At 32.4% G+C, this 25,520-nt stretch overlaps 2 protein-coding genes across 4 annotated transcripts; one reads left to right on the forward strand and one right to left on the reverse strand.

The window, feature by feature from the left end:
- Positions 1-5,072: 5,072 nt before the first annotated feature.
- Positions 5,073-8,127, forward strand: LOC132619019 (uncharacterized). 2 transcript variants are annotated; one of them, XM_060334007.1, is made up of 3 exons: positions 5,073-5,276; positions 6,505-6,810; positions 7,693-8,127. In XM_060334007.1, exons 1-3 carry the CDS (start codon positions 5,175-5,177, stop codon positions 7,879-7,881), a joined length of 597 nt encoding a protein of 198 aa, XP_060189990.1. In that variant the 5' UTR covers positions 5,073-5,174; the 3' UTR covers positions 7,882-8,127. The 2 variants fall into 2 exon arrangements, with proteins under 2 accessions (XP_060189990.1, XP_060189991.1); XM_060334008.1 differs by lacking the exon at positions 5,073-5,276 and adding an exon at positions 5,330-5,595.
- Positions 8,128-10,865: 2,738 nt separating this feature from the next.
- Positions 10,866-12,834, reverse strand: LOC132617553 (dof zinc finger protein DOF1.4-like). Of its 2 annotated transcripts, XM_060332575.1 has the most exons (3): positions 12,654-12,834; positions 11,825-12,537; positions 10,866-11,733 (listed from the first exon to the last, which is right to left on the reverse strand). In XM_060332575.1, exons 1-3 carry the CDS (start codon positions 12,681-12,683, stop codon positions 11,730-11,732), a joined length of 747 nt encoding a protein of 248 aa, XP_060188558.1. In that variant the 5' UTR covers positions 12,684-12,834; the 3' UTR covers positions 10,866-11,729. The 2 variants fall into 2 exon arrangements, with proteins under 2 accessions (XP_060188558.1, XP_060188557.1); XM_060332574.1 differs by having other exon boundaries at positions 10,866-12,537.
- Positions 12,835-25,520: the final 12,686 nt, after the last annotated feature.

A 25,520-nucleotide genomic window follows, 5' to 3' on the forward strand; every position in this document is an offset into this window, starting at 1 on the left:
TTAATATCAAGGTGATGAACTTACTGTTGTTCATAAGCACTGTCATGGTGTGGAGAATGATCAACTCCACCGAACTGAGAGGATTGACCAACATCCATATTTGGTACCACTGGCGAGTTTTGAGAATAGTTCCTATAAAGATTTGAAAACTGGTTATTTACCAATTCATACAACAAACACGTGCTACTACACATAATAATAATAATAATATGAAAAATTCATATTTACCAATTTTCATTGTAAGCTTGATTAAATTGCTGGCTTAGATTTTCCAGCGGCACTTGACCACTCAAAATGTCTCCATAAGAACTAAAGTCCCCATAAGTGTTACCATGAATAGGCTGGACTTGAGGGACTTCTTCTCGAGGTATCTTTTCAACATACATCTCAAGAACATTAATGAATACTAAATCACGATATTCTTCCGGCGATCCCAAATAATCTGTCACGACCCGACTAGGGGTCGTGACGGGTACCCGGGACTAACCACCGAGCACCACTCATTCTAATACTCATCATACTCAAATCATAAGAAAATCATTTTTCATTTGAGAACATAAATACTTTATATGCATAAGTCTTTCGGCTATCAAAATGACAATACATATATGTACAGTAGTAACACCGTGAGACCATATAACCCACACCTGCATGTCTACGAGCCTCTACTAGAGTGATAGACATAGGGACGGGACAGGACCCCGTCGTGCCCAAAATATACATATGTACACAAAGAATAATCAAAGGTACCTCCAGAACAATGGAGTTCTCTCAAATCAGCTACTAGCTCCTACGAGTCTGGATCAAGATCACCTCCCTGTCTACCTGTGGGCATGAACACAGCATCCAAAGAAAATGGACGTCAGTACGAACATTGTACTGAGTATGTAAGACATGAATGAAATGAGCATAATAGAAGAATCACAAGCCGTAGGAGGAAGATATCACCTGCATGAGTTTTATAGGTGAGTACATTTCATACATATATCGTTTATTTATATAGTCATAGTACAAGTATCATCATAGCACATATATCATCGCATCATCATCGTTAGCCCGCATCCGGGTAACCATCATATGCCGCCCACTAGTGGTGATCATGCCCGGCCCTCTAGGCACGGTGTAAACATAGCAGCTCGCCTTAGCTGTGACATGCCCGGCCATTTAGGCGTGGTGGAATCGTATCGTCACATAATCATTCATAAACTTAACATTATTGCATATCTCATAGACATATCATGACTTAGCATCACTATACATTTATCATCAAAATATACAATAGGACTTGGAGGCAACTATGGCTATGTCGGGGTGACATAAGGTCGTGAACCCCGATTATATTATGGAATAATCATCAACACCATATCTTACCTCGGAGGAACTAACAATTTAAGGTGAGTGTACATAAAGAAAAGCATCAATGAAACCATACTTAGAATTATTAGCTTCATGGACCTCTTACTTTACTTTAGGATTCTTTATGTTTAACTCATTGTCATCATTATCTTGCTCGTCGTATCTCTTTTCTTTACCTCATACATATATAGCTCATTACATTCGTCGACTCGTAGTTCCTTTGTTTAGGAAGATTATGGAAGTCTAGGAGATTCGTGTCATAGGAGTCATGCCATAGAAAGAAGGGACCAGCCTTACATACCTCTTTCGTTTAGCAGTTTTATTGCCTGATCGTTCTCCTTTGATGCTCGCGTTTCTGCCTTCAAGAGGATTCACATCAACATTAGTTAATCGATTACAAGAACGTGCTTACTAAAGCTAACGAAAATTAGGCAGCATTTCCTTTGTTTATACAACTTTCCCCATATTCTATATCAACTCCCAAACATCCACAACAACATTCACGATTTCACTTCAATTCCTCCATAATCGTGGTCATAGTTCATTATTGCATTTTCTCACATATAATACTTATCCCATGTTCTAAATGTCATTCATAACATACTTACAATCACAACACATCAATATTCGTAATTCACTCCAAACTACTATTCAACAATGGCACTATTCACACATTCATGACCCAATTTCTATATCTTTCTACAATCCAAGTGTTTTAACTTTCAACCCCTTAACAACATAGAATGATCATAAAACTCACCTTAGATAATGGAAGAATAAGCTTGGAGTGGAAATTCTCTTCTTGCACAAAAAACCCTAGTTCACTTCCCTTGGGATTTCTTGACTTAGATGAACTTTGGTAGGTTTCTCACACTTGATTTTGTGGATTTAATGTAGTTGATCATGGATTTCTCTTGGTTTCTTGTGGATGGAGAGTGGAGAGGATTCTAGAGGTTTCTATGTCCAAAAATGATAAAATAATGAGTTAAGGTCGAAGTTGGTCTATTTATAGTGGTCCAGAAAATTCTGGACCGACACAACATGCTGCAAGCTTTGTTAGACGCAAAGCGTGCTTTGCGAGCCGCATGTTGTGTCGCAGACCTCGCAACCTCACCAAATTTCACTGTCACACTTTACTGCGCAACTGCGTGGCCGCAAAGCGCGCTTTGTTGCTCGCATGTTGCGCGACAAAGTGCGCCATAATGTGACATTTTACCAAACTTCCACCGAAACTTAACTCCGATGATCCGACGAGTCTTAAAACTTCCCGAGGCTTACTAAACATGGTTTTACTCCATTATATACCCAAGATGGACACATCTATTCCCATGACCTCAAAAAATTTGTCTTACTTCCCAAGGCTAGGACAATTAGCATTCGGCGAAACTCAACGTATGAAAATGAGAGGTGTAACATAATCACTCAAAGATTCATCATCGTTGATATTGTGCATGCCATAACGCACTACACCGTTTGATATTGTTTGTGGATATCTGCCAGTTAGTGAGATTCCAAACCCAATGGGTGTAGTTTTCATTCTTTTGTGCATGTAACTGACTAGTGTTTCATAATTTAAAGTTGTTGGAAATTTAACATGGGCTTTTGGTTTGATACTATAACGAATGGATTAATTGTCCTCGACGGTATCTCCATCCCAAAATAGTGAAACCTTAACAGTTGAAGCATTTTGAGACATTTTTTCTATGAAGTTTGATTATTTTTTGAATGACTTGTAAGACTTAGACTTATGAAGTTGATGAGTTTTTCACTCGTCAAGCCTTCAAGTTAAATAGATTCCTGAAATTGTCATGCGTGGTGTGTTGTCAAATCAACACTTACGTTGCGCATTAAAATGGTGCGCAATACAAGTCGTGTTAAAACGGTCAAATAATGCAGCAATGTATTGTCAAATCAAGCCTTTATGTGTCATAGATTCTTGAAATTGTCATGCGTGGTGTGTTGTCAAATCAATACTTATAGTGCGCATTAAAATGGTGTGCAATACAAGTCGTGATAAAATGGTCAAATAATGCAGCAATGTATTGTCAAATCAAGCTTTTATGTGTCATAGATTCTTGAAATTGTCATGCGTGGTGTGTTGTCAAATCAATACTTACAGTGCGCAATAAAATGATGCACAATACAAGTCGTATTAAAACGGTCAAATAATGTAGCAATGTATTGTCAAATCAAGCCTTTATGTGTCATAGATTCTTGAAATTGTCATGCGTGGTGTGTTGTCAAATCAATACTTACAGTGCACATTAAAATGGTGCGCAATACAAGTCGTACTAAAACGGTCAAATAATGCAGCAATGTATTGTCAAATCAAGTCTTTATGTGTCATAGATTCCTGAAATTGTGATATGCGAAGGAGGCCTTTTCACGCACGAAATTAGTGCGTGAAAGAAGAAAACCCTTTCACGCACAGTTTCTATGCGTGAAAGGTTAAGTTTTTCCACCATGCCTGAAGGGTTGGTGCGTGAAAGGCCCAAGTTGCATTTTTGCAGTTTGGTCCTTTCACGCACTAATTTAGTGTGTGAAACCTACTAATGTTTTTTTTTTTTTTTTTGTGCTAGTTTGGTTCTTTTTTTTTTTTTTTTTTTTTTTTTTTTGTGCTACAAAAGTCGCGGATTCTCACAATTAGATTTTTGCTTACCTCTATTTTGCTGTTGTTCTGCTACAACAATGTACTGCATTTTTGTTAATGATGCTATATGTAGCTTTCTTTTAGCTGGTAATTACTGTTCTTCCATGTCATTCTAGGTGTGCATTTAGAACTTTTTAGAATGTGTAATACCAAATATGCATTTTCCCATAACCTTCGTTCAAAATAATTGATTCGGTCTTGATGACTGAATGATTCAAGATGTCTTCGAAAGCTGATCAATGTAATCTTTTGTTGGCTATCTTTTATGAGGTTTGCTATTTTGCCAAAACGTGATTCATGAGGAGTTTGCTTTTCTTGTCGTTTTACGTAATCAATGCATTTTAGTATTGGTTCCATTTGGTAATGATAATCCTCCTATGAAACTGATTCTAACACCAATGACAATATCTTGGATGAAATGAAGAAATTCAAAGATGCAATAAAAAGGTATGGTGTTGATTTATTGCAGTCTTCTGTAACAGGTAAAAGGCTGGAGGAGAAAAAAATTCTGAAACACAAAAAAGAACAGAAAATCAGTAACTGTTGAAATGTATGCCGATAACAACAAAATTATAAAAATAGTTGAATTTGAAGTTTCTTAAAATGTTCTTCAATTGATTGGGTTAAACTGAATCAGTACTTGAATATTCAGAGACAAAGAATAGTTAAGCAATCTATATTTATCGATAGTCTTGGTCATGAGCGAGTTGATGTGAAATTTTTCTTTTCTATTTTAATTCTATACTTTACATGATTTAGTATTTCATTTGTTCAAATGTATATTGTGTTGTTTGTTAACGTGTCCACCTTATTTAAACTCACTATTAAAATATTAGGAAAGGCTCATTTCTAACTTAATGGTGTGATTATTATTGCGTGAAGCGCGAACAAGTAACCTAGTTATTTAATGTTTTATAAATACGGAGTAAAAGAGAATACTACTAAAGTATTAATTGTGTTGGAAAAAAATATTATACTGACCAAAGTGTTGTGTACGTGTCGTGTACTAACAAACGTGTCATACTCCTATAATGCCACCAATATTTCCCCATCTCTTGCCATTTTCCAACTATGAAATCAAACCATTTTGGCAACCAAAGCGGCAATATTTTCTGTTTGTCAAAATCTCGACAATTGATATTATTGCAAGAAACACAAAGACACAAAAATGGCAGGTATATCAATCATCAAAAAAGCCATAGCCAATTCTCTCTTCCTCAGCAGCAATGTCTCTCGTGTTTGCTTCTCCTCCACCCCTACTTCTTCTGAGGTACCTTACCAATTTCCCTTTTTTTATGTTTATTGTTTTTGGCAGCTAATTATGATATTCCTTTCGTTTTAATTTTTATGATATAGTTTGATACAATACTATCAGTTGTTTCTTGCACTTCGATTTCTGCTACTATCTGTTGTTTTTTTCTAGAGAGTTTTATCATACTTTTTATAATATTTTGCCATGGTTTTTTATATTGCTTTGAATTGTTGGTGTTTGTGCCGAGGGTATACCAGAAACAACCTCTCTACCCCTCTGGAGGAGTAAGGTCTGCGTACTCTCTACTCTTCCCAGACCATAAATGAGATTTCATTGGGTATGTTATAGTTGTTGTTGTTATAGTTTGATTCGATATTTCATTAAAAAATGAAGATTTTTGAAATTTATAGTGCATATCAACCATGACATGATTAGGAGTTATAACATTCATCCCTGAAAGACATTAAAAATCAACTTAGGAACTTTTGCGTCATGTGTTAAAAGATTCAGTAAATCAGTACTAAGAATAATTGTTTTTTGAAACCAGTAAATCAAACTCGAAACTATAAAGTTTAAATCTTTGATCAGCCCCTACTTGTGTAGCTTACAAAATTTCCCCTTCATTTTATTTTATACGACATAGTTTGATTGAACACGAAAACTTACGAAAAAAGGATAAGAAAGATATAGGTGCTTAAATCACTAGGTAGTCTAGCTCGTCCGGCTTTAAGCATGGTGTGGAGACTCCACGACATACACAAAGAGTAAGCGATCTAGCTATATGAATATCATCTCAATTTAGCAAAAAGAAACTTTTTGAACTTTGTGATAATGACATCTAATAATTGCCTTGTTCAAACAAATGTAAAGGGTAAGGTATGAGTTTTATCCGAATCCAACTAGCTTTAATCCAGACCATGCACATCTGTTAAAGTACAGTAAATCAAATGAATTGTGGTAGAATTTTGAACTCGAGTCTATAGAGTTCGAATTTTAGATCTGCTTCTGTTGTGTGTAAAAAAATTCAGATGTGTAGTTTTGAACCAGCGCCATAATATTTATGTGGGTATAAAAACTTAAGGAAGTCAAATTCTCTCTAATTTTAAAGATATATTAATCTTTTTGAAGCGGATTAATATTTGTAAGGAAATAGTGTCAGGAGAGTGTACGGTTTTGCAAGTTTTTGTAGTTGATGGAAACTTTCTCTAATTAAGGTTCTGTGTTCTTGTCCATGTTTATGTTGCAGGGGTACCATGCATCAAAAGAATATAAAAGAAAACCGGACAACGATAAAGGTTTTAATGACGATCGGACCGTGGCAGACGCAGGGGATAGGATTCTCGAGATGAACGAAAAAAATAAGAAAAGCATGGAAGAATCCATGGCAAAAATCGAAAAGAAAATCAAAGATGCAAAGAAAAAAGAAGAGACTAGCATTGCAGATAACATCAAGGAGAAGACAAGTGAAATGGTACATGAAACTAAAGATAAAGTAAAGAAGAAAGCCCATGATGTGAAGGAAAAGACTAAAGACACAATGGAGTCTATAGAGGTAATTATACCATACTCTCTCATTTTAATTTATGTGAACTTATTTAATTAGCATGAAGTTCAAGAAGGAAAGATTTCAATTTTTTTGGAGCTTCTCGTATTTAACATGTCATAACATTCTATGAATCATGGAGCTTTTGAAATTAGTGATGTTATAATATTTGTGCAACTATAAATTAAAAGCTAGTCATCAAGTGTATAATATAATGAGGAGTTTAAGTTAAAATTAATCCTTTCTAAAATTTTCCCCAAAACAATTTTTGAAAGGGATTAATGGATTGTATAATAAGGGCCCAAAAGTGCTTCTGCTAAAAAAATATTTGTTTTAAAAGTACTTCGTTGATATTAGAACAATATTTTATACTTTGGTCAAGCTTTCAAAAGTACCTCCGCGGGGGAAGTTACTCCTTCCGTCTCAATTTGTGTGACAAATTTGTGTGACAGTGTATTGGCATTTTCTTAGGGACACCATAAATTGAACCAGAAGGAGTACTTTCGGCTTTTGTTAACTTCTCTCAAAGTTTTTTTTTTCCTCTAAAAGCTTGGTTATATATCTTTTCTTACTAAAATAAACACTTTTTTAAACAATAAGTACTCCCTCTGTCCCCCAATTTATGCGATACTTTTCGCTTCCCGAGATTCAAATTGTATAAACTTACCAACATTTTAAAAAATATTTTTTCACCAAATTGATATGAGAAAAATTGTAACGTATACTACTTTTCATGTAGTCTTCGAATATGTAAATTTTAGTCTAAAAGTATTGAGTTAATCTAATACAATTTAGCCTCAAAATTTAGTCAAATTGACTTTCGAAAGGTGAAGAGTATCACATAAACCAGAAGTAAGGAGTGTAAAATCATTTCCATTTGAATTGGCACAGGAGAATACAAAGCAGAAAATGCATGACGCATGGGAGGCAACCAAGGAGACAACACACAAAATTAAAGAAAGTGTTGTTGGTAAATGGGATGGTGATAAAGAATCTATTGAAGATCATACTGGCAGAAAGAAGAAAGAAAATGTGGAGTTGAAGAAACGTACTAGAGAGTCTGGTGGCAAGAAACATTGAAAGAAGATATTCATAAAGTTAGGGCAGACTTACAGTGCTATTTATGTGTTCGGCAACTTTATTTACATGTTTGGCAAAATCTTAAACATGTTTGGCAGAATCCATTAACTTTGAGCCAAATCGTATGCCTATGTTTCAGAACTCACCTAATATGTATAAAACAATTATTCAGAATCTAAGAGGGTGGAAAATGTTTAGCTTTCTGAGTGTTTTTTATGGTTGAACTCTTTATTTCTTCATTTCGTATTCATCGGTGTAAAGAGAGAATGCTTTTGTTTTAATGTACCGACCTTCCTTAATTCACTTTTTCATCTTCTAAGGTCAGAAGACGAAATTTTTGGAGTATAAAAGTGTAATGGTTTAAAAAATTTAGATACGATAATTACATATTTTAAAATTACTAATCTCTTAATTTGTACTCCTTTTTTAAACACAAAGCTTTGGGGTTGCAAATATTTTGCATGCAATATAGTTTAGCTCCGTTTCTCGTGTCAACAGGGAAGCTATTACCTCAAAAGATATACAGTATATGTTATGTTCCCACTAAAAGATACATCAAATTTATCAAGGGTCTTAAATCTTTAATGAACTCATATATAGTAAGATCTAATTAAAAATGATTCTACTGTGACAATAGGCTTAATAAAAGGTCAATTATGTGTAGTAATTAAAGGTGTCAACCGGTTAAACTGTAACCGGTTTAACCGGTAACCGGAACCGGTTAAACCGGAACCGAACCGGAACCGGTTATACCGGTTAACCGGTTCCGGTTAACCGGATATTAATTTACCGGTCCGGTTCCAAAATTTTTTTAACCGGAACCGGTTAAACCGGTTAAAATTAAAAAAAAAAATAGTATATATATTAAGTATATATTGTATATATAGTAGATATGTATACATAGTATATATATTAAGTTATACTTATATATATATATATATATATATATATATATATATATTAAGTTATGCATATATTTAGTATATATATTAAGTTATATATATATATATAGTATATATATTAAGTATATATTGTATATATAGTATATATATTAAGTATATATTGTATATATAGTAGATATGTATATATAGTATATATATTAAGTTATACCTATATATATATATATATATATTAAGCTATACCTATATATAGTATATAGTACATATATATACATATATATAGTATATATATTAAGTTATGCATATATTTAGTATATATAGTATATAGTACATATATATACATATATATAGTATATATATTAAGTTATGCATATATTTAGTATATATTATATCTATATATATATATATATTAAGCTATACCTATATATAGTATATAGTACATATATATAGTATATATATTAAGTTATACATATATTTAGTATATATATTAAGTTATACATATATATAAGTATATAGAGTATATAGTACATATATATTAAGTAGTATATATATTAAGTTATATATAAGTATATATAGTATATAGTACATATATATAAGTATGTATAGTATATATATTAAGTTATACATATATATAAGTATATATAGTATATAGTACATATTTATATATAAGTATATGTAAGTTATACATATATATGTATACGAAAAGCACTATTCTGTATTGGTGACTTGCTGTTAGGCTGTTAGTCAGTAAATATTTAAACTTTAATTATAAAGTTGTATAACATATGAAAATATAGCTACAATATACAAATAAATACTATAATATATATATATAATACAAAAAACAAAAAAAAAATAGATTTTAATCACTCCAAACCGGACCGGTTCCGGTTTGAGGTTTAAAACCGGTAAACCGGAACCGGTTAAACCGGAACCGGTTAGGCGGTTCCGGTTTTGGAACCGGAACCGGCCGGTTTTCTAACCGGTTCCATAACCGGTTCTGGTTCCAACCGGTTGACAGTACTAGTAGTAATACTGTAAAATTGTGAAGAAATCTTGAATCTTTATTCTTAAGAGTACGACTTATTATGAATTGTAACATGCCAAGAAAAAGTTGATATGAAGGAGTGGGTTGTCTCAGTAGCAGTACAATGACCATGAAAAGTCGAATAAACGTGACGATACCAGGCCTTAAAACTGCTATTGGATGGAATAAAGCTAAGTGTCAGTTGAAGGAGTACATAATTGTTTTTTGAAGCAACATGTTTCTCAATAATATTCATACTTCATAGATACATGAGCTCAAGAATCTCTTTGTTAAAAGCACTTTTACTTGTTGTCTCTAAAATCAGTATCTGTTACTAATGAGACCTATCAGTTAGATTCGATTCCACCTTATCCAATATGTTTCTTTTTATCGAGAAAAAGTAGTAATTTGCTTTACTATACTAAATTAAATTATATTTCATAAATTAAGACGAAAGGAGTATATTGGAGAGGATATACTATCAAGCATTTCTTTGCAGGGTAATAATTTATGACCTACGCAATTGAAGAAAGATGCTATATTTTCGATTCTAAGTGTCATCAAGTGGGTATAGAAATATTTACACGATTAGATCATTTAAAAGATAATTATCGGTAATGCTATTTAATGCTATTGATTAATAACTCAAAATAAAAATGTAAGTAACCTGTTATATACTTATATCAATAAATCTTCATTTAACCATTCGATATCAGCTACTTAATTACTGGTACAACTAAATTAAATACGATCTTTATAGCGCCCCAATAAAGGAAAATGCTCCTTAACATAGATTTTTACGATCTCAAGGTTCGAATAGAGGCTTACGTTAACAATCTGGCTTTTTACATAGTAAAATAGCTAAGAAAAACATGAATACTAATGAAGCTATGTCGACCTTCAATTTAACATAGTAAAATAGCTAAGGGAATCAATGAATGCTAATGAAATGAAGCTATGTTCATAAATTTAACGTTTGTAAAATAGCTAAGGGAATTAACATGAATGCTTTTTGAAAGTCATAAACTACTCAAACAATAAACAAAGTGAACAAGAAATAAGCATGGGCCAATGTAACTTAATAATTAACTTGATGGTCAAATTACAAAACAAGTCTCCCTCTGTTGTATACCAATTTTATACCCAACCCTTTTCCCCTATACTAGAAAATTACATTAAAAGAAAAAGCATTCCAAAAAAAAAAAGGCAATTCCTCTTATATGAGGACTCCAACATTGTAACTCCCAACACCCAGACCTATACACATCCTAAAGAGAAAATTAACATAAAAAAACCTCATCAGTGTAAGGAATATATGATTCTATAGACATATAATAAAAGAGTAAAACTAACTCACTGAAACTAGAAAATGTACCCGGCTCCTCCTCGAATGATCAGCTCCAAATGAGAGTAGTCTTCAATATTTCGTCAATAGAAATAGTAGAGGTTGAATTTCTTTTGCTAGCTGCTAACATGAACACTCCGATTCCAGCATAATCGGAGATGACGATTCAAATTCCACGTTATATGATATCTTCTCACCGTCGAAGAAGTTTTGATTGATAGAATTTACTGGTACCCGTACTAGTGGGAAGCAACATATATTCGATAGAATAGTCTAAGTTGTCCAAAGCTAATCAAAACACCACTCATCCATGTTAAATGATGTTGTTTCTCTTCTTAGTTTGGGTAAATCTTCTCCATCAGCCTTGACATTTGAAAGAAGTGAAGAAAGAAGTCCTGAGCATGAAGTATTTCGATTTCACAAAAGGTTCAGCCACACCCAAGGGATGTAATCTGGGAGGCTTATTTGAGACATAAGGTCCATGGCTCGAACTCTTGACTTATCAGTCGCATAGAGAGAACTTTTTCATTGCTTCAAAGCTCCAAAGAAAGGAAAAAAGAAACCAAATAAAACATATTTACCTAGAAAAGACCAAAAGTTATTAAGTAATAAAAAAGGAGGGAGATTGTTAAAAGATTGTGTTTGACCTAGATCAGAGATGGGAGTGAAGACCTTATATTTGAAGGATCAACATAATCACCAGCCCAAGAGAGAGAAGGATCAACATAGTTCATCTCTTCAATCTGATTTATCTTATGATTAGAATCTTGAAACTTCTCATTGTTGGTAATGAAAATTTGTTGATGAAGGTTAGGAGCTATAAGGGAGGCCAAATTTGTATTTGAACTAGATATTAATGAAGATCCAAAGATAGGGTAGCTTGAAAGATGTGAGGTAGTACTAGTGCAATTACTAGTCACAACATCTTGGATCTTCTTGAATCCATTAGAAAACCCTAATCCAAGATCTTCATTGGAAACCCTAGAAATATTGGAGAATCTTGGAAATTGAATGTTGAGATCAAAAGGGCTTGTGGATAATCCATAATTAAACAATGGATTAATATGATCAACAACGTGGGGTTCATGAAACTGTTGACCAACATTTGTACTAGTAGGAATTGGTGAATATGTAGTAATAATATTTGGTTTCTTGGTTCTTTTGTTTTTCCTAGAGGCACCGCCCAAAGGGACATTCCTTAGGGTTCCACCTCTTGTCCAATACCTTTTACAAGATTTGCAAAAGTGTCTTGGCTGAGACAAACTATAATTGTTGTAGTAACAAAATTTGGTATTTGATGAATCACAACGAGGGCATTTGAGGGCTTCTTGTTGTTCTTGCTGTTGATCTTGGCTAATTTGTTTTTCCATTTTTTTCTCATTATTCTGCAAAAAGAAGAGGAAACAAACAAGAGAAAAAAATAAGAAAAAAAGTGTTAAATGAATGAATATTCTCTTCCAAAAGCTAAGAAATAAAAATGGGGCCAAGAGAAATTGTGTACCATATTCTTCTCCTTACAGTCTTCTAGCATTTTTTTTCTTCTTGATTCTCTGTGGATGTGGAATTTGTTTGAAACAAAGAGTAAGCAAACAAAGAACTGAATATATTTAGAGAGGGGAAAGTAGGGGAGAGAGATTAAGCAACAAGTTCTGATTTACTAGCCTGAGTTTTAAGGTCAATAGACAGACGGTGCAAACAAAATCATTTATACAACCAAGACTCTTATAAGGTATTAATTGTATGTGTATATTTATGGAAAATATTAGTTTTTCCTTTTTATTTTATATAACAATGTTTAATTTGACACAAAATTAAATATAAATAATTTTTATAACTTGTGATTTAAACAGGTCATGACACATATATAAAGTCATTATAAGAACTTGCATGCTGCTGAGGGTGAAATGAGAATTAAGTTCAAAACTGAAAAGTTTTCAAATACCGAAAGTCTTCATTCTTTTTAGAATAAACTTTTTTAAAAAAAAAAAAAATCACATAAAATAGAACAAGGGAGTAACCGGCTGCTTGATAAAAATTATTTTGCAGTCCATTCTCCCTTGAATTATTCAGTATGCTATTGAGTACAACGAATAAAAATTCATTTCGACCTCGTTGTAATTCTCCATCATTTCGTGACACCCAGTGTTGCTTCATGGTATAACAAGTTAAAATATAGAAAATTAGTAGTATTGTTAGTATACTTAAATCACATTATTATTGTAGAGTTAACTCATATACGTTAAAAGGTAGCTTGTCATTCTTTTAGAGTATTTATTTCAGTTTTTATGAATGATTACATATCATATGATTATCATTTAAATAATCTAATGTTGAAAAAAATCTTTTACAGTGAGTCAAATGTGTATTAATTGAACTCAATCATTATTTATTTCCTAATTTCACGTGAAGGGTTCGGTCTAGAAAGTAAATGTCTGGCAAAAGAGTATTATGGAAAGACATGCTTTTTAGTCTAAGAACAGGACAGAAAAGAAAGCAAGCAGCACATGACAAATGAATCTTGAGATTTCCAAGATAAAAAGAGAGAATATTCTTTAAGTTTAAACTTAAAAGCAGAACCCAACATCACTATAAATCAACATTCCTTTGTTTAGATTTTGATTACACACAGATGGAGATAGAGTCGTGGCCAGACTCAGAATTTTAATTAAAATTTATAAAATAAAAAGAAATAAACACAAAAAAAAAAAGTAAACACATTTTGCACTTTTTATATATAATTAATTTTAATCTTATATATATGGTGTAATTTTTCGATAAAAAAATTTGTATAAGTATTTTGCGCTCCTAGCAGCCTAGCTTCACAAGAGTAGTATATTAATTAATTTTAATCTTATATATATACGGTGTAATTTTTTGATAAAAAAATTCGTATGAGTATTTTGCGCCCCTAGCAGCCTAGCTTCACAAGAGTAATATATTAATTAATTTTAATTTTATATATACAGTGTAATTTTTCAATAAAAAAAATAGTATAGATATTTTGCGCCATAGCAGCCTAGCTTCACAAGAGTAGTATATTAATTAATGCATTGTCTAGAGGAAATCCCTAGATCTAGCTCCATATCCGAGGCATAAACAGAATACATCAAATCCCACTTACTCTAAAGTAATGTCGTGATAACTAGTACTGTCAACCGGTTGGAACCGGAACCGGTTATGGAACCGGTTAGAAAACCGGCCGGTTCCGGTTCCAAAACCGGAACCGCCTAACCGGTTCCGGTTTAACCGGTTCCGGTTTACCGGTTTTAAACCTCAAACCGGAACCGGTCCGGTTTGGAGTGATTAAAATCTATTTTTTTTTTGTTTTTTGTATTATATATATATATATTATAGTATTTTTTTGTATATTGTAGCTATATTTTCATATGTTATACAACTTTATAATTAAAGTTTAAATATTTACTGACTAACAGCCTAACAGCAAGTCACCAATACAGAATAGTGCTTTTCGTATACATATATATGTATAACTTACATATACTTATATATAAATATGTACTATATACTATATATACTTATATATATGTATAACTTAATATATATACTATACATACTTATATATATGTACTATATACTATATATACTTATATATATATGTATAACTTATTATATATACTATATATATGTATAACTTAATATATATACTAAATATATGTATAACTTAATATATATACTATATATATGTATAACTTAATATATATACTACTTAATATATATGTACTATATACTCTATATACTTATATATATGTATAACTTAATATATATACTAAATATATGTATAACTTAATATATATACTATATATATGTACTATATACTATATATAGGTATAGCTTAATATATATATATATATAGATATAACTTAATATATATACTATATATATGTATATATATGTACTATATACTAAATATATGCATAACTTAATATATATACTATATATATGTATATATATGTACTATATACTATATATACTAAATATATGCATAACTTAATATATATACTATATATATGTATAACTTAATATATATACTATATATATGTATATATATGTACTATATACTATATATACTAAATATATGCATAACTTAATATATATACTATATATATGTATATATATGTACTATATACTATATATAGGTATAGCTTAATATATATATATATATATATAGGTATAACTTAATATATATACTATATATACATATCTACTATATATACAATATATACTTAATATATATACTATATATACAATATATACTTAATATATATACTATATATATATATATAACTTAATATATATACTAAATATATGCATAACTTAATATATATATATATATATATATATATATATATATATATATATATATATATATATATATATATATATATAAGTATAACTTAATATATATACTATGTATACATATCTACTATATATACAATATATACTTAATATATATACTATTTTTTTTTTTAATTTTAACCGGTTTAACCGGTTCCGGTTAAAAAAAATTTGGAACCGGACCGGTAAATTAATATCCGGTTAACCGGTATAACCGGTTCCGGTTCGGTTCCGGTTTAACCGGTTCCGGTTACCGGTTAAACCGGTTACAGTTTAACCGGTTGACACCTTTAGTGATAACTATAAAGTAATTAATGTAACTATAGTTTATTTGCAATAGACTAGTGACGAAATGTAATAAGATAAAACCTCCTAAAGTGTGATTTAGGTACTTGTAAGATTGTTTAATTAAGCAGGGATAGGCATAGATAAGATTCGAAATGTCTGATTGTTGACTAGTACAGACTCTTCTACGTACCTTGCTAGTTCGCTTTCTCTTTCTTCCACTATTCTCATCAATTAGATCTCGAGCTTTGGTTACCTAGTTAATATAGAACCAACACCTAGTAAGCGAATGTCTCCTTGTGTATATATGTTGAAACCTTATTATGGTAAAACAACAGCACATTCAGGATAATTCCACAAATGAGGTCTGAAATTGGTGAATAGAACGTACGCAGACCTTGTCCTATCTCGTGGAGGTACTGAGGTACAGAGGTTGTTTCCGTTTTAAACTTAGTTGATTGTGGTGTTGATTATAGCTAAATTCAGTTTCCAAAATTTTATAATATACGAAAGCTGTGAAGTGTATAAACATTTTTAGAGATGAGGGCAGAATGAGCAAGAAGTGGAGATTCTATGGGGACAAAATTCCAGCCAACGGCTGCAACGTTCAGTACTTCAGTTGACTCCTCCAGTTTATCCATCTTTTTCATTAGGAATTATCTATATCGTTTGACGGGTCGTGGTTAAGAAATGAATATTGGGATTAACTTAACGGCTCAACTCTAAAAAGCAATTTTGAAGATTTTTTCAAGATTATATTAGGAGATCAATCCTTATATATTAACGTGGGACAGCTTAACACCCTTCAAAGTTCAAACACCCATGTTTATCAATTGGAGCGTAAATAACTTAATATGGGAGGTCTCATTAAATAAATTAATAACTGAATGGATCTGGCTCTTCACCATGTTAAGAAATGGACCGACATAAAAAAGCTTATAACCCTTGCAGGCTGCAGGAACGACCACACCATATGCTATACTTAATTGATAGGTTCCCAGTTGTGATAATATTCATCATTTTTCTCATTAGTTAACGAGCAACAGGGACTTATTAATGATAAATAAATTATTAAACTTGCCTTTTTTGGGAAAAGAAAAACTTGCTTACTTTCCTTTGGTCCAATTCTGTATTTTTTTTCCTTCCTAAACAGCTTAAAGTATCTTTGTAGCAATTTTTAAGAGATGGTGATGGGACTCAAACTCTGATCCTAATAGATCAACACTTATAAGAGATGCGAAAAAGTTCTAATTTGCGCCTGAGCTTTGTAGAATGGTTCAATATGTCTTTCGTTAATAGTTGGAGCAAATCTAGACCGTTTCACGGGCAATTTAACCTTTTCCCTTGTAAAAAAGACTCATATATGAAAAGGCTTCAATCATTATTGCATATTTAGATTAATCTTATAACGGCAATTGTATATTTGACAACTATTAATAAAAGTTAATTAGAGCTTGTTTGGATTGGCTTATTTTAGGTGCTCTTAAGCCCAAAAAAGCTTTTTAACACTTTTATAGTGTTTGAGTGAGATAAAAAATGTATTTTTAAGCACTTATTAATAAGCCATAACTTGTCGGCCCATCCAAACAGCCTCTTAGACTATTTTACAAAATTCAAGGAGTGTTATAAATATCCAACTAGTGGATATCCATTAATTTGGAAATATCCCCAAATATCCCAAATATCCCAAAATATCTCCTTTGTATGTTGCTCCTATAAATAGGATGCACAGATGCAATGTTGAAAGAGCAGAAGTAATATAATCTGATATCTCTCTACATATTCTCTCTACATATTTCTTCTGTGTATTTACTTCATAGTTTTATTTCATAATACGTTATCAGCACGAGACTCTAACCAATTGAGGAATTGAACGCCGAATACGTCCCGTCCACTAATTAGTCCGTCCAAAGGTATGATTTGCCGTATTAATTTATTGGTTATTAAAGTATTGTGGATGATCGTGTCTAGCTTTGAAAGCTGAAACTCAGCAAATGAAAAATCATTAGCTATAAATCGACATCCACGGACCACGATAAGTAACATCAACCATTAAATTATGGAAAAGTTACCTTTTATATGGTGGGTTGAAGGATTGGTGTACCTTTGGCCTTACTGTTTCTTTTATAAATGTTGGCAAAGTATATATGAACTTGGTATGGTTTCGTGATTGGCTGAGGTAAGTGAAATCATTTCCTTATATTTGTCTTAGCAAGTACGTTTCTTATTGCCATGGCTACTGCTGAAGTTCTTTTACTTAGTATTCCAGTTTTGGAAAATTGACAGTGAAAAAGGGCATCCAATATATTGCTATTGTTGTGTTACGAAGTCCAATGCCAGTGATAATATTTATTTTTCTTAAGTCTCATTATGATCAAATTTATTTATGTCTATAATCACCGGAAGTGGTAATATTTTCATAAGTTTGTTGTGATTACAACTGAATATGTGTTAGAGAAAAAATTTTCTACATCATATGTATGCCTCAATTTGCTCCTGAAGTAGCAATATCTTAAAAGAAATTCTAAGCTATCACAATTTGATATGCTTAAGGCCTGCACGTTCAGATGATTGTGTTCCATTTTTGAAGAATGAGAACTTTTGATATAAGCTATAAATATAGATCCATTCCCTGAAGTGAATGTGATAATATGTAGTAAAACCTATAAATATAAACGTGCATTTGATTGTGAAAATATCATGATCCATCTCCAGAAGAGGTACAATAATTGAAAAGAAATATTCTGAATATTATATGTTTTATTCCCGAAGTGGTAAAACTTGAAACTTTACTCCCGAAGCAGTAAAACTGTGAAACTTTACTCTTGAAGCAGAAAGAATTACTAAAATATCTGAGAAATACTCTGAAGCAATGTCTTCTTGTGTTTTGAGCAAAATAACGAGTTATTGATGAGCGTCGTATTTCAAGCACATTTAAATAATCAGGTTTCATTCCCCGAAGTGAATGAACAAATAACACAACTTATCTCCTGGAGGGATAAAATACAAGGAATGTAGATGTTATATTCTGGTGGTATGAAATTCAGACATTGCTACATGTACCTGTCGTACGTCGAAACATATTTCTAAGGCAAAAGGAAGAAGAGTAGAATGCTTTCTCCTATAACCACATTAATACATTATGGTTAGTTGTTATTGATTTCCTTGAAGGAAATAACAATTAATGTATTTCTTTATGAAGGATTTGATTATTATGTGTTTGAGCTTAGATACAAAATACACAGTTAATGATGAATCTCCCTGAAGGAGATGTTTGAAATATTGAAATTTAGAATTCAATGTTTATTTCGTGACACCAGTAGTGTCAAAATTTGCTTTAATGGTACCAGAAGCATTTAAGAGATATTTGGTAATAGAAATTAATGATCAAAGGCTCCAGAAGAGCTAATTATTTATTTACAAGTATCATGACACTAGCAGTGTCGAAATAATATATGATTATGGTGAACAAATTGATGTCTCTCGAAGAGCTTATATATGATAGTACCATTCATCTCAGATCATAATTATTTCGATCGGAAAATAAATTATAGTAAACCTGAAGTTTACTAGCGAGAAAAATGGTCATCATATTGAGACTACAGATGATTGGAAGATTGAATATCTCCAACTTATTACGGGTAGGGACACGTGTGTAAAGCGTTACCCGAGCATGATGAGATCGCATGTCACAATAAACCAGAAGTTTTGACATAAAATTTCATGCAATAGTAAACCAGAAGTTTATTAAAAGAAATAGCACTCGTCATAGTAAACTTGAAGTTTACGGGTACAAATAATTTTATCAGTTGACAAGACCATTTTGATCGTCCTGATTTAAATCTGATGTGCTAATTGAGTATTAAAAAAAAAACATATTGAAGAACTAGAAGATTCTTCAAGAATTTGTTTGTGTTGCTTGTTCTCATGATAAGTTGATTACACCAGCTAATGTTGGGACTGAATCCCCAAAATTCTGAAAAATATAAAAGGTGAATGTGGGCCCCTTCACCTACAATGTGATGTCTTAAATAGATGCATTTATTTAAGACAGTCACATGTATGTTTATTGTCAACTGGCAGTTTGACATTTACAAAGTTGCTTGCTCAAAATAATTGAGTTGGAAGCACAATTTTCAGAATATGTAATCAAGACAATCATCTTGATAATGCTGGTTTATATCTAAGTTGGTTTGGCATTGGATGCCTCCATAATACAGCTAAACCATTGCTTATGAGAACAGAGTTCCAGATGTTGGTCTGAGATATGATATATTGCATACAACAGCACTTGTATGCTTCAGATCAATAAATTTTGATAAATTCTCCCCTCATATTTGGTTCAGGGTCAGGAACTAGATATCTCCATCTTTTAGCATTTGATGTGCGGTACATGATTAATGGATATACCATGATGCACACAGATGGATGTTCCCAAACAAAATGGGGACATATGCCACTAAAATAAGGGGGAGAGAATAAGCAGCTACGAAATATGTTGTGAATTATCATCAGTATGATCCTCAGATAATTCTAGTCAAATGCTGGAAGCATTTGCTGACCCAACTATTTCATATTTCATCTGCAAAATATGCTTTTAATGTCCCTGAAGGATAAAGTCTACAGCGTGCATGGAGCATGGTAGACCAATCGGTTCCAAAAATAATAATCCTTGAAAAAGGGAGGAGCAAATGATCATAATAAGGAGGCAATGTGCTCTTGAAGAGCTACGACATAACACTTCATAAACCTTATGGGAGGTTCAGGTACCTGAAAATAATGAAGTGATGAGATCTCAGTAAGTTATGTCGAATTGCGAACCGATACAACATGATATCTTGTCGACAATATACAATATAGCGTGCAATATTGTATAAGGTTGTGAGGATTTGATTTCTACGTCTCTTAAAGCATGTTGACGTAGAATAATTACCAAGTAAAATGATGCATCTTGGTAAACGTAATGTTTATTGGGCCAGCAGTCCAAACAACAGAAGATGTCACATTATTTATACTGATGGATGCTGTCACGGCCTATGTGGCTTACTTGATGAAATTTATATGAAAATTCCTGAAGGATATAAAATGCCTGAAGCATTTGGTTTAAAGTCTCGGGAAATGTATTCAATTAGATTACAAAGATCATTATATGGTTTAAAACAATAAGGGCTAATGTGGTCTGGTGGCCCTCCCCTTCGTATACGCGTTTGAAAACCGTGCGGAGCCTGAAGTCTCCAAAACGGACAGTTTATACAAGTAGAGCTATGGTGCCTAGTGGCCCTCCTCCCTTCGTATACGCGTTTGAAAACCGTGCGGAGCCTGAAGTCTCCAAAGCGGACAGTTTATACAAGTGGCTTTGTGCCTAATGGGCCCTCCCCCTTGAGATACGAGTTTTAAAGCCGTGAGGTGCGCCAAAGCGGACAATATGTACAAGCAGTTTATAACACGTTATATAATCGCCTAAGTGAGTACTTGATAAATGAAGGATATATAAATGATGCCATTTGTCCATGTGTTTTTATTAAGAGAACAAAATCAGGATTCATTATACTTGCTGTTTATGTTGATGACATAAATCTCATTGGAACTCCAGAAGAGCTCCAAAAATGCGATTGAATATTTGAAGAAAGAATTTGAGATGAAAAATCTCGGAAAGACAAAACTCTGTCTTGGTCTGCAAATTGAACATTTCGCAAAAGGTATCTTTATCCATCAATCTGTCTATACCGAAAAAGTTTTAAAACGGTTTTACATGGACAATACGCATCCTTTAAATAATCCAATGATTGTTCGCTCACTTGAAGTGAGCAAAGATTTGTTCCGACCTCAGGAAGAAAACGAAGAGCTACTTGGTCCTGAAGTACCATATCTTAGTGCAATAGGTGCACTTATGTATCTTGCTAATGCTACAAGACCTGACATAGCATTTTCTGTTAATTTGCTAGCAAGATATAGCTCTTCTCCTACACGGAGGCATTGGAACGGGATTAAGCATATATTGCGATATCTGAAGGGAACTAGCGATATGGGTCTGTTTTATACTAACAAAGGTAGTACAAATCTTGTTGGTTATGCAGATGCAGGTTATTTATCTGATCCACATAAAGCTCGATCTCAAACGGGCTATCTGTTTACATGCGGAGGTACTGCTATATCATGGCGATCGACCAAGCAGTCCATTGTTGCTACTTCTTCAAATCATGCTGAGATAATCGCTATTCATGAAGCAAGTAGAGAATGTGTGTGGTTGAGATCAGTGATACATTTCATCAGAGAAAGATGTGCCTTGAAGTGTGATACAAAAATACCCACAGTATTATATGAAGATAATGCTGCATGCATAGCTCAATTAAAAGGAGGTTTCATAAAAGGAGATAGAACAAAGCACATTTCACCAAAGTTATTTTTCACACATGATCTCCAGAAGAATGGTGATATTGATGTGCAACAAATCCGTTCAAGTGACAATCCTGCAGATTTGTTCACTAAATCTTTGCCAACTTCAACTCTTGAGAAGATGATATTCAAGATTGAAATGCGAAGACTCCGACATCTGAATCTTGGTCTTCGTCAGGGGGAGTGAAATACGTGTTGTACTCTTTTTTCCTTAACCAAGTTTTGTCCCATTGGATTTTCTTGGTAAGGTTTTTAATGAGGCAGCTCTCAAAGCGTATTTCTAGATATGTGCACTCTTTTTCCTTCATTAGGACTTTTTCCCACAGGGTTTTTTTTAATAAGGTTTTAACGAGGTACATCATCTATTAATGGACATCCAAGGGGGAGTGTTATAAATATCCAACTAGTGGATATCCATTAATTTGGAAATATCCCCAAATATCCCCAAATATCTCCTTTGTATGTTGCTCCTATAAATAGGATGCACAGATGCAATGTTGAAAGAGCAGAAGTAATATAATCTGATATCTCTCTACATATTCTCTCTACATATTTCTTCTGTGTATTTACTTCATAGTTTTATTTTATAACAAGGAGAAATTTAATTTGAATATTTTCCCTAAATCATTTTCTAGTTCAACTTGTACCGACGAAGTGTGCTACAATCAAAATCAAGTGGCTTTTCTTTTTTAGTGAAGTGAACACAATTATTACAACATGATCTACTGATAAGAAAGCCTTATTTGGATAATTATGTAACCGCAAATCAATGTCAAGTCACATAACAAACGAATATTGCTAGATTAAGCTAGAGAGACAAATTAAGAGCATAATAAATATGGCTTTTTAGAGCTGTATTGACAAGATTAAAGCACAGCATATACGAAAAAAATAACTGCTTCTATAAGTCATAAATATGGAAGTATGTTCTTTTAAACTTAGTTTTCAATTCTCAAAAACTAGGTTTTTGAGTTTTTGAAAGATTTTTAATACGGAGTTTGGAAAATGAAGAAGAAAAAATATGGGGACCAAAAGCATTAATCCGAGCCAGCTATGCCCTTATATATCCACATAAGGGAAATTGAGAACAAGAATTTACTCTTTTCACCTTCATTATTTACATCAATAATAATGTGAGGCTCTTCGATTCCTACCATACTGTGTATTATGTGAAGGTGTTTGATGGATACGAAATTTAAGAAAGATCGAAAGAACTTACAAAATTTGTAATTTGAAATATGACATTATATTTGTGTAGCAATACAATCATGTCATTACGGGTAAAATAGTATTCTAATTAAGATTAAATTGTTTTCAAGAAAACAAAGTCGACACTTTTTTCAGGACGTTTTAAGGAAACAGTGTCAGAAAAGAATGGGAGGAAGGGAGCATAATTTTTTTATGATATATTATGTTGATTTCTTTTTTTGCAAATAAGGCCTCCATGAAGAATTAAAGCATAAATTATACTCTTTAGGCAGTAAAATAGAAGTAGGTGTTGTCCAAGGGAATGTACGTTTTAACCTTCAAAGCACCATACAAATTTGTTTGTAATTATCCACAAGGTACCCAAGAGTATATGACTAAAAAGGATAATATTGACAAGTTATGTGAATGTCTTAAATAATTGTAACTGAAGAATGTTTTAGACAGAGGCTGAACCAAACACATATTGACAAACAAATAAATATTCATAATGTTTGATTTTTCTGTTTTTAAACAGATGACAAAAGAGTTTTCTCATTCTTGCACGATAATAGTTTGCAATAGCATGTTGCATTTATTTATGATAATACTTGCTATCAACATCCAGTTTCGATTGCTTAAAGACGCTTGCAATGATATTCCCATCTTTTTATAACTTTTCTTATCATCTTCTATTGCACGTGTAACTCTATGGCAGTATCAAATTCAGTATTTATATTTGATGGGTTCATCCTTCGAGATTTTTAGCATTAAACTCGTATATCTTTGAAATTATGAGGTTAAGATTCAAATTTAATATTTATTGAGATTTTAGTGATTTTTCATATGTGTATTTAAATTTTAAATTATGGGTCGAACATATTAGATTAATTAAATTGTTTAGACGATAGCACAAAGACTGCATCCGCCATTGATCCATACTTGATTGTCTTCACTGTGATTTTGGTTTTGGTTTTTCTATGGATGTGGTTTCGGTGTCAATATACGTGCACCTCAACTAATCTTATGAGGTACCGGTTACCTCCCACCAGCACAAATATTGAATAATCATGTCCCACAAAGCTTGGACAGGTGGAAATTTTGGTTGTGGTGATCTCAGTCCAAGTCATCCCTTTTGCACATACAAATCAGTTACTTGTCTAATCAATTTTTTTTTGTTGAGTTGCTGAATTAATCTAGAGTAGCTCATTTAATTAATGATTGTCATGAATTAGTTTTTGCTCCAAATTTAAGCATATACTTTACACTTCATGATTGAGAAAGCTAACGAATTTAATGTCCTATCCAAATCTGCAAACTAAAGTCTGGTTGTTTATAGTTTCCGCAATTAATCCTCATTAAGATTAATGTCTCAAGGTGCTTTTAATTTATTTTTTTCAAAAGAGTTCTGATCGAGATGTTTAAGTGAAAAATGTTATCAAATCTAAAGCCTGTGTATTACGCCTCAGAAGTATTATATCATCCATGGAATTAAGTACTTTTTACAAACTTTAAAGATCAAATACACTTAAAGAGTCACATTGGGGGAACCAAACTAAAAATTTATCCAAACTTGAATTGTTGGAGTTGAAGACTTTCAGGCAATTTGCAGGATTGCCCTTCACTGGGGTGGTCTTTAATTTTTGCCCTTCGTTAAAATTTCTTGATTTTGGGTCCGAACCCCCACTCAGTCAAAATTTAAAAAAAAAAAATCGCAAGGCAGACTTTTGCATGCTTCAGGCAGAGTTTCAAACTCTACCTTAAGGTAGAGTTTTGGGTAAAACTCTGCCTTAAAATTCTGTCTTGCGAATCCAATCCTCTGCCTTGCGAATTTTTTATTTTATTTTTTTACTTAGCTGGGGTTCGAACCCAAAACCTCCGGAATTAGGAGAAGGGCAAAAATTAAAGACCACCAATTGGAGGGGCAAAAATTAAAGACCACCCCGAAAGAAGGATAATCCGCGCAAAAAATTAAAGACTTTCTCTCCTAAACCCAAGAGTATAAAATGACCTAATAATACTACTTAAGACTCTATATTACAAAATATAAGGATACTTTTTCTTATTTACAAAACATACCAACTTAATTACAAAACATAACGGATCTGAAAAAATTAAAAGTCATCCTTCCCTTCCCCTTCTCTAA

This window comes from Lycium barbarum, chromosome 11 (genome assembly GCF_019175385.1).
Source record: "Lycium barbarum isolate Lr01 chromosome 11, ASM1917538v2, whole genome shotgun sequence".
In the NCBI taxonomy this organism is placed as follows: domain Eukaryota; kingdom Viridiplantae; phylum Streptophyta; class Magnoliopsida; order Solanales; family Solanaceae; genus Lycium; species Lycium barbarum.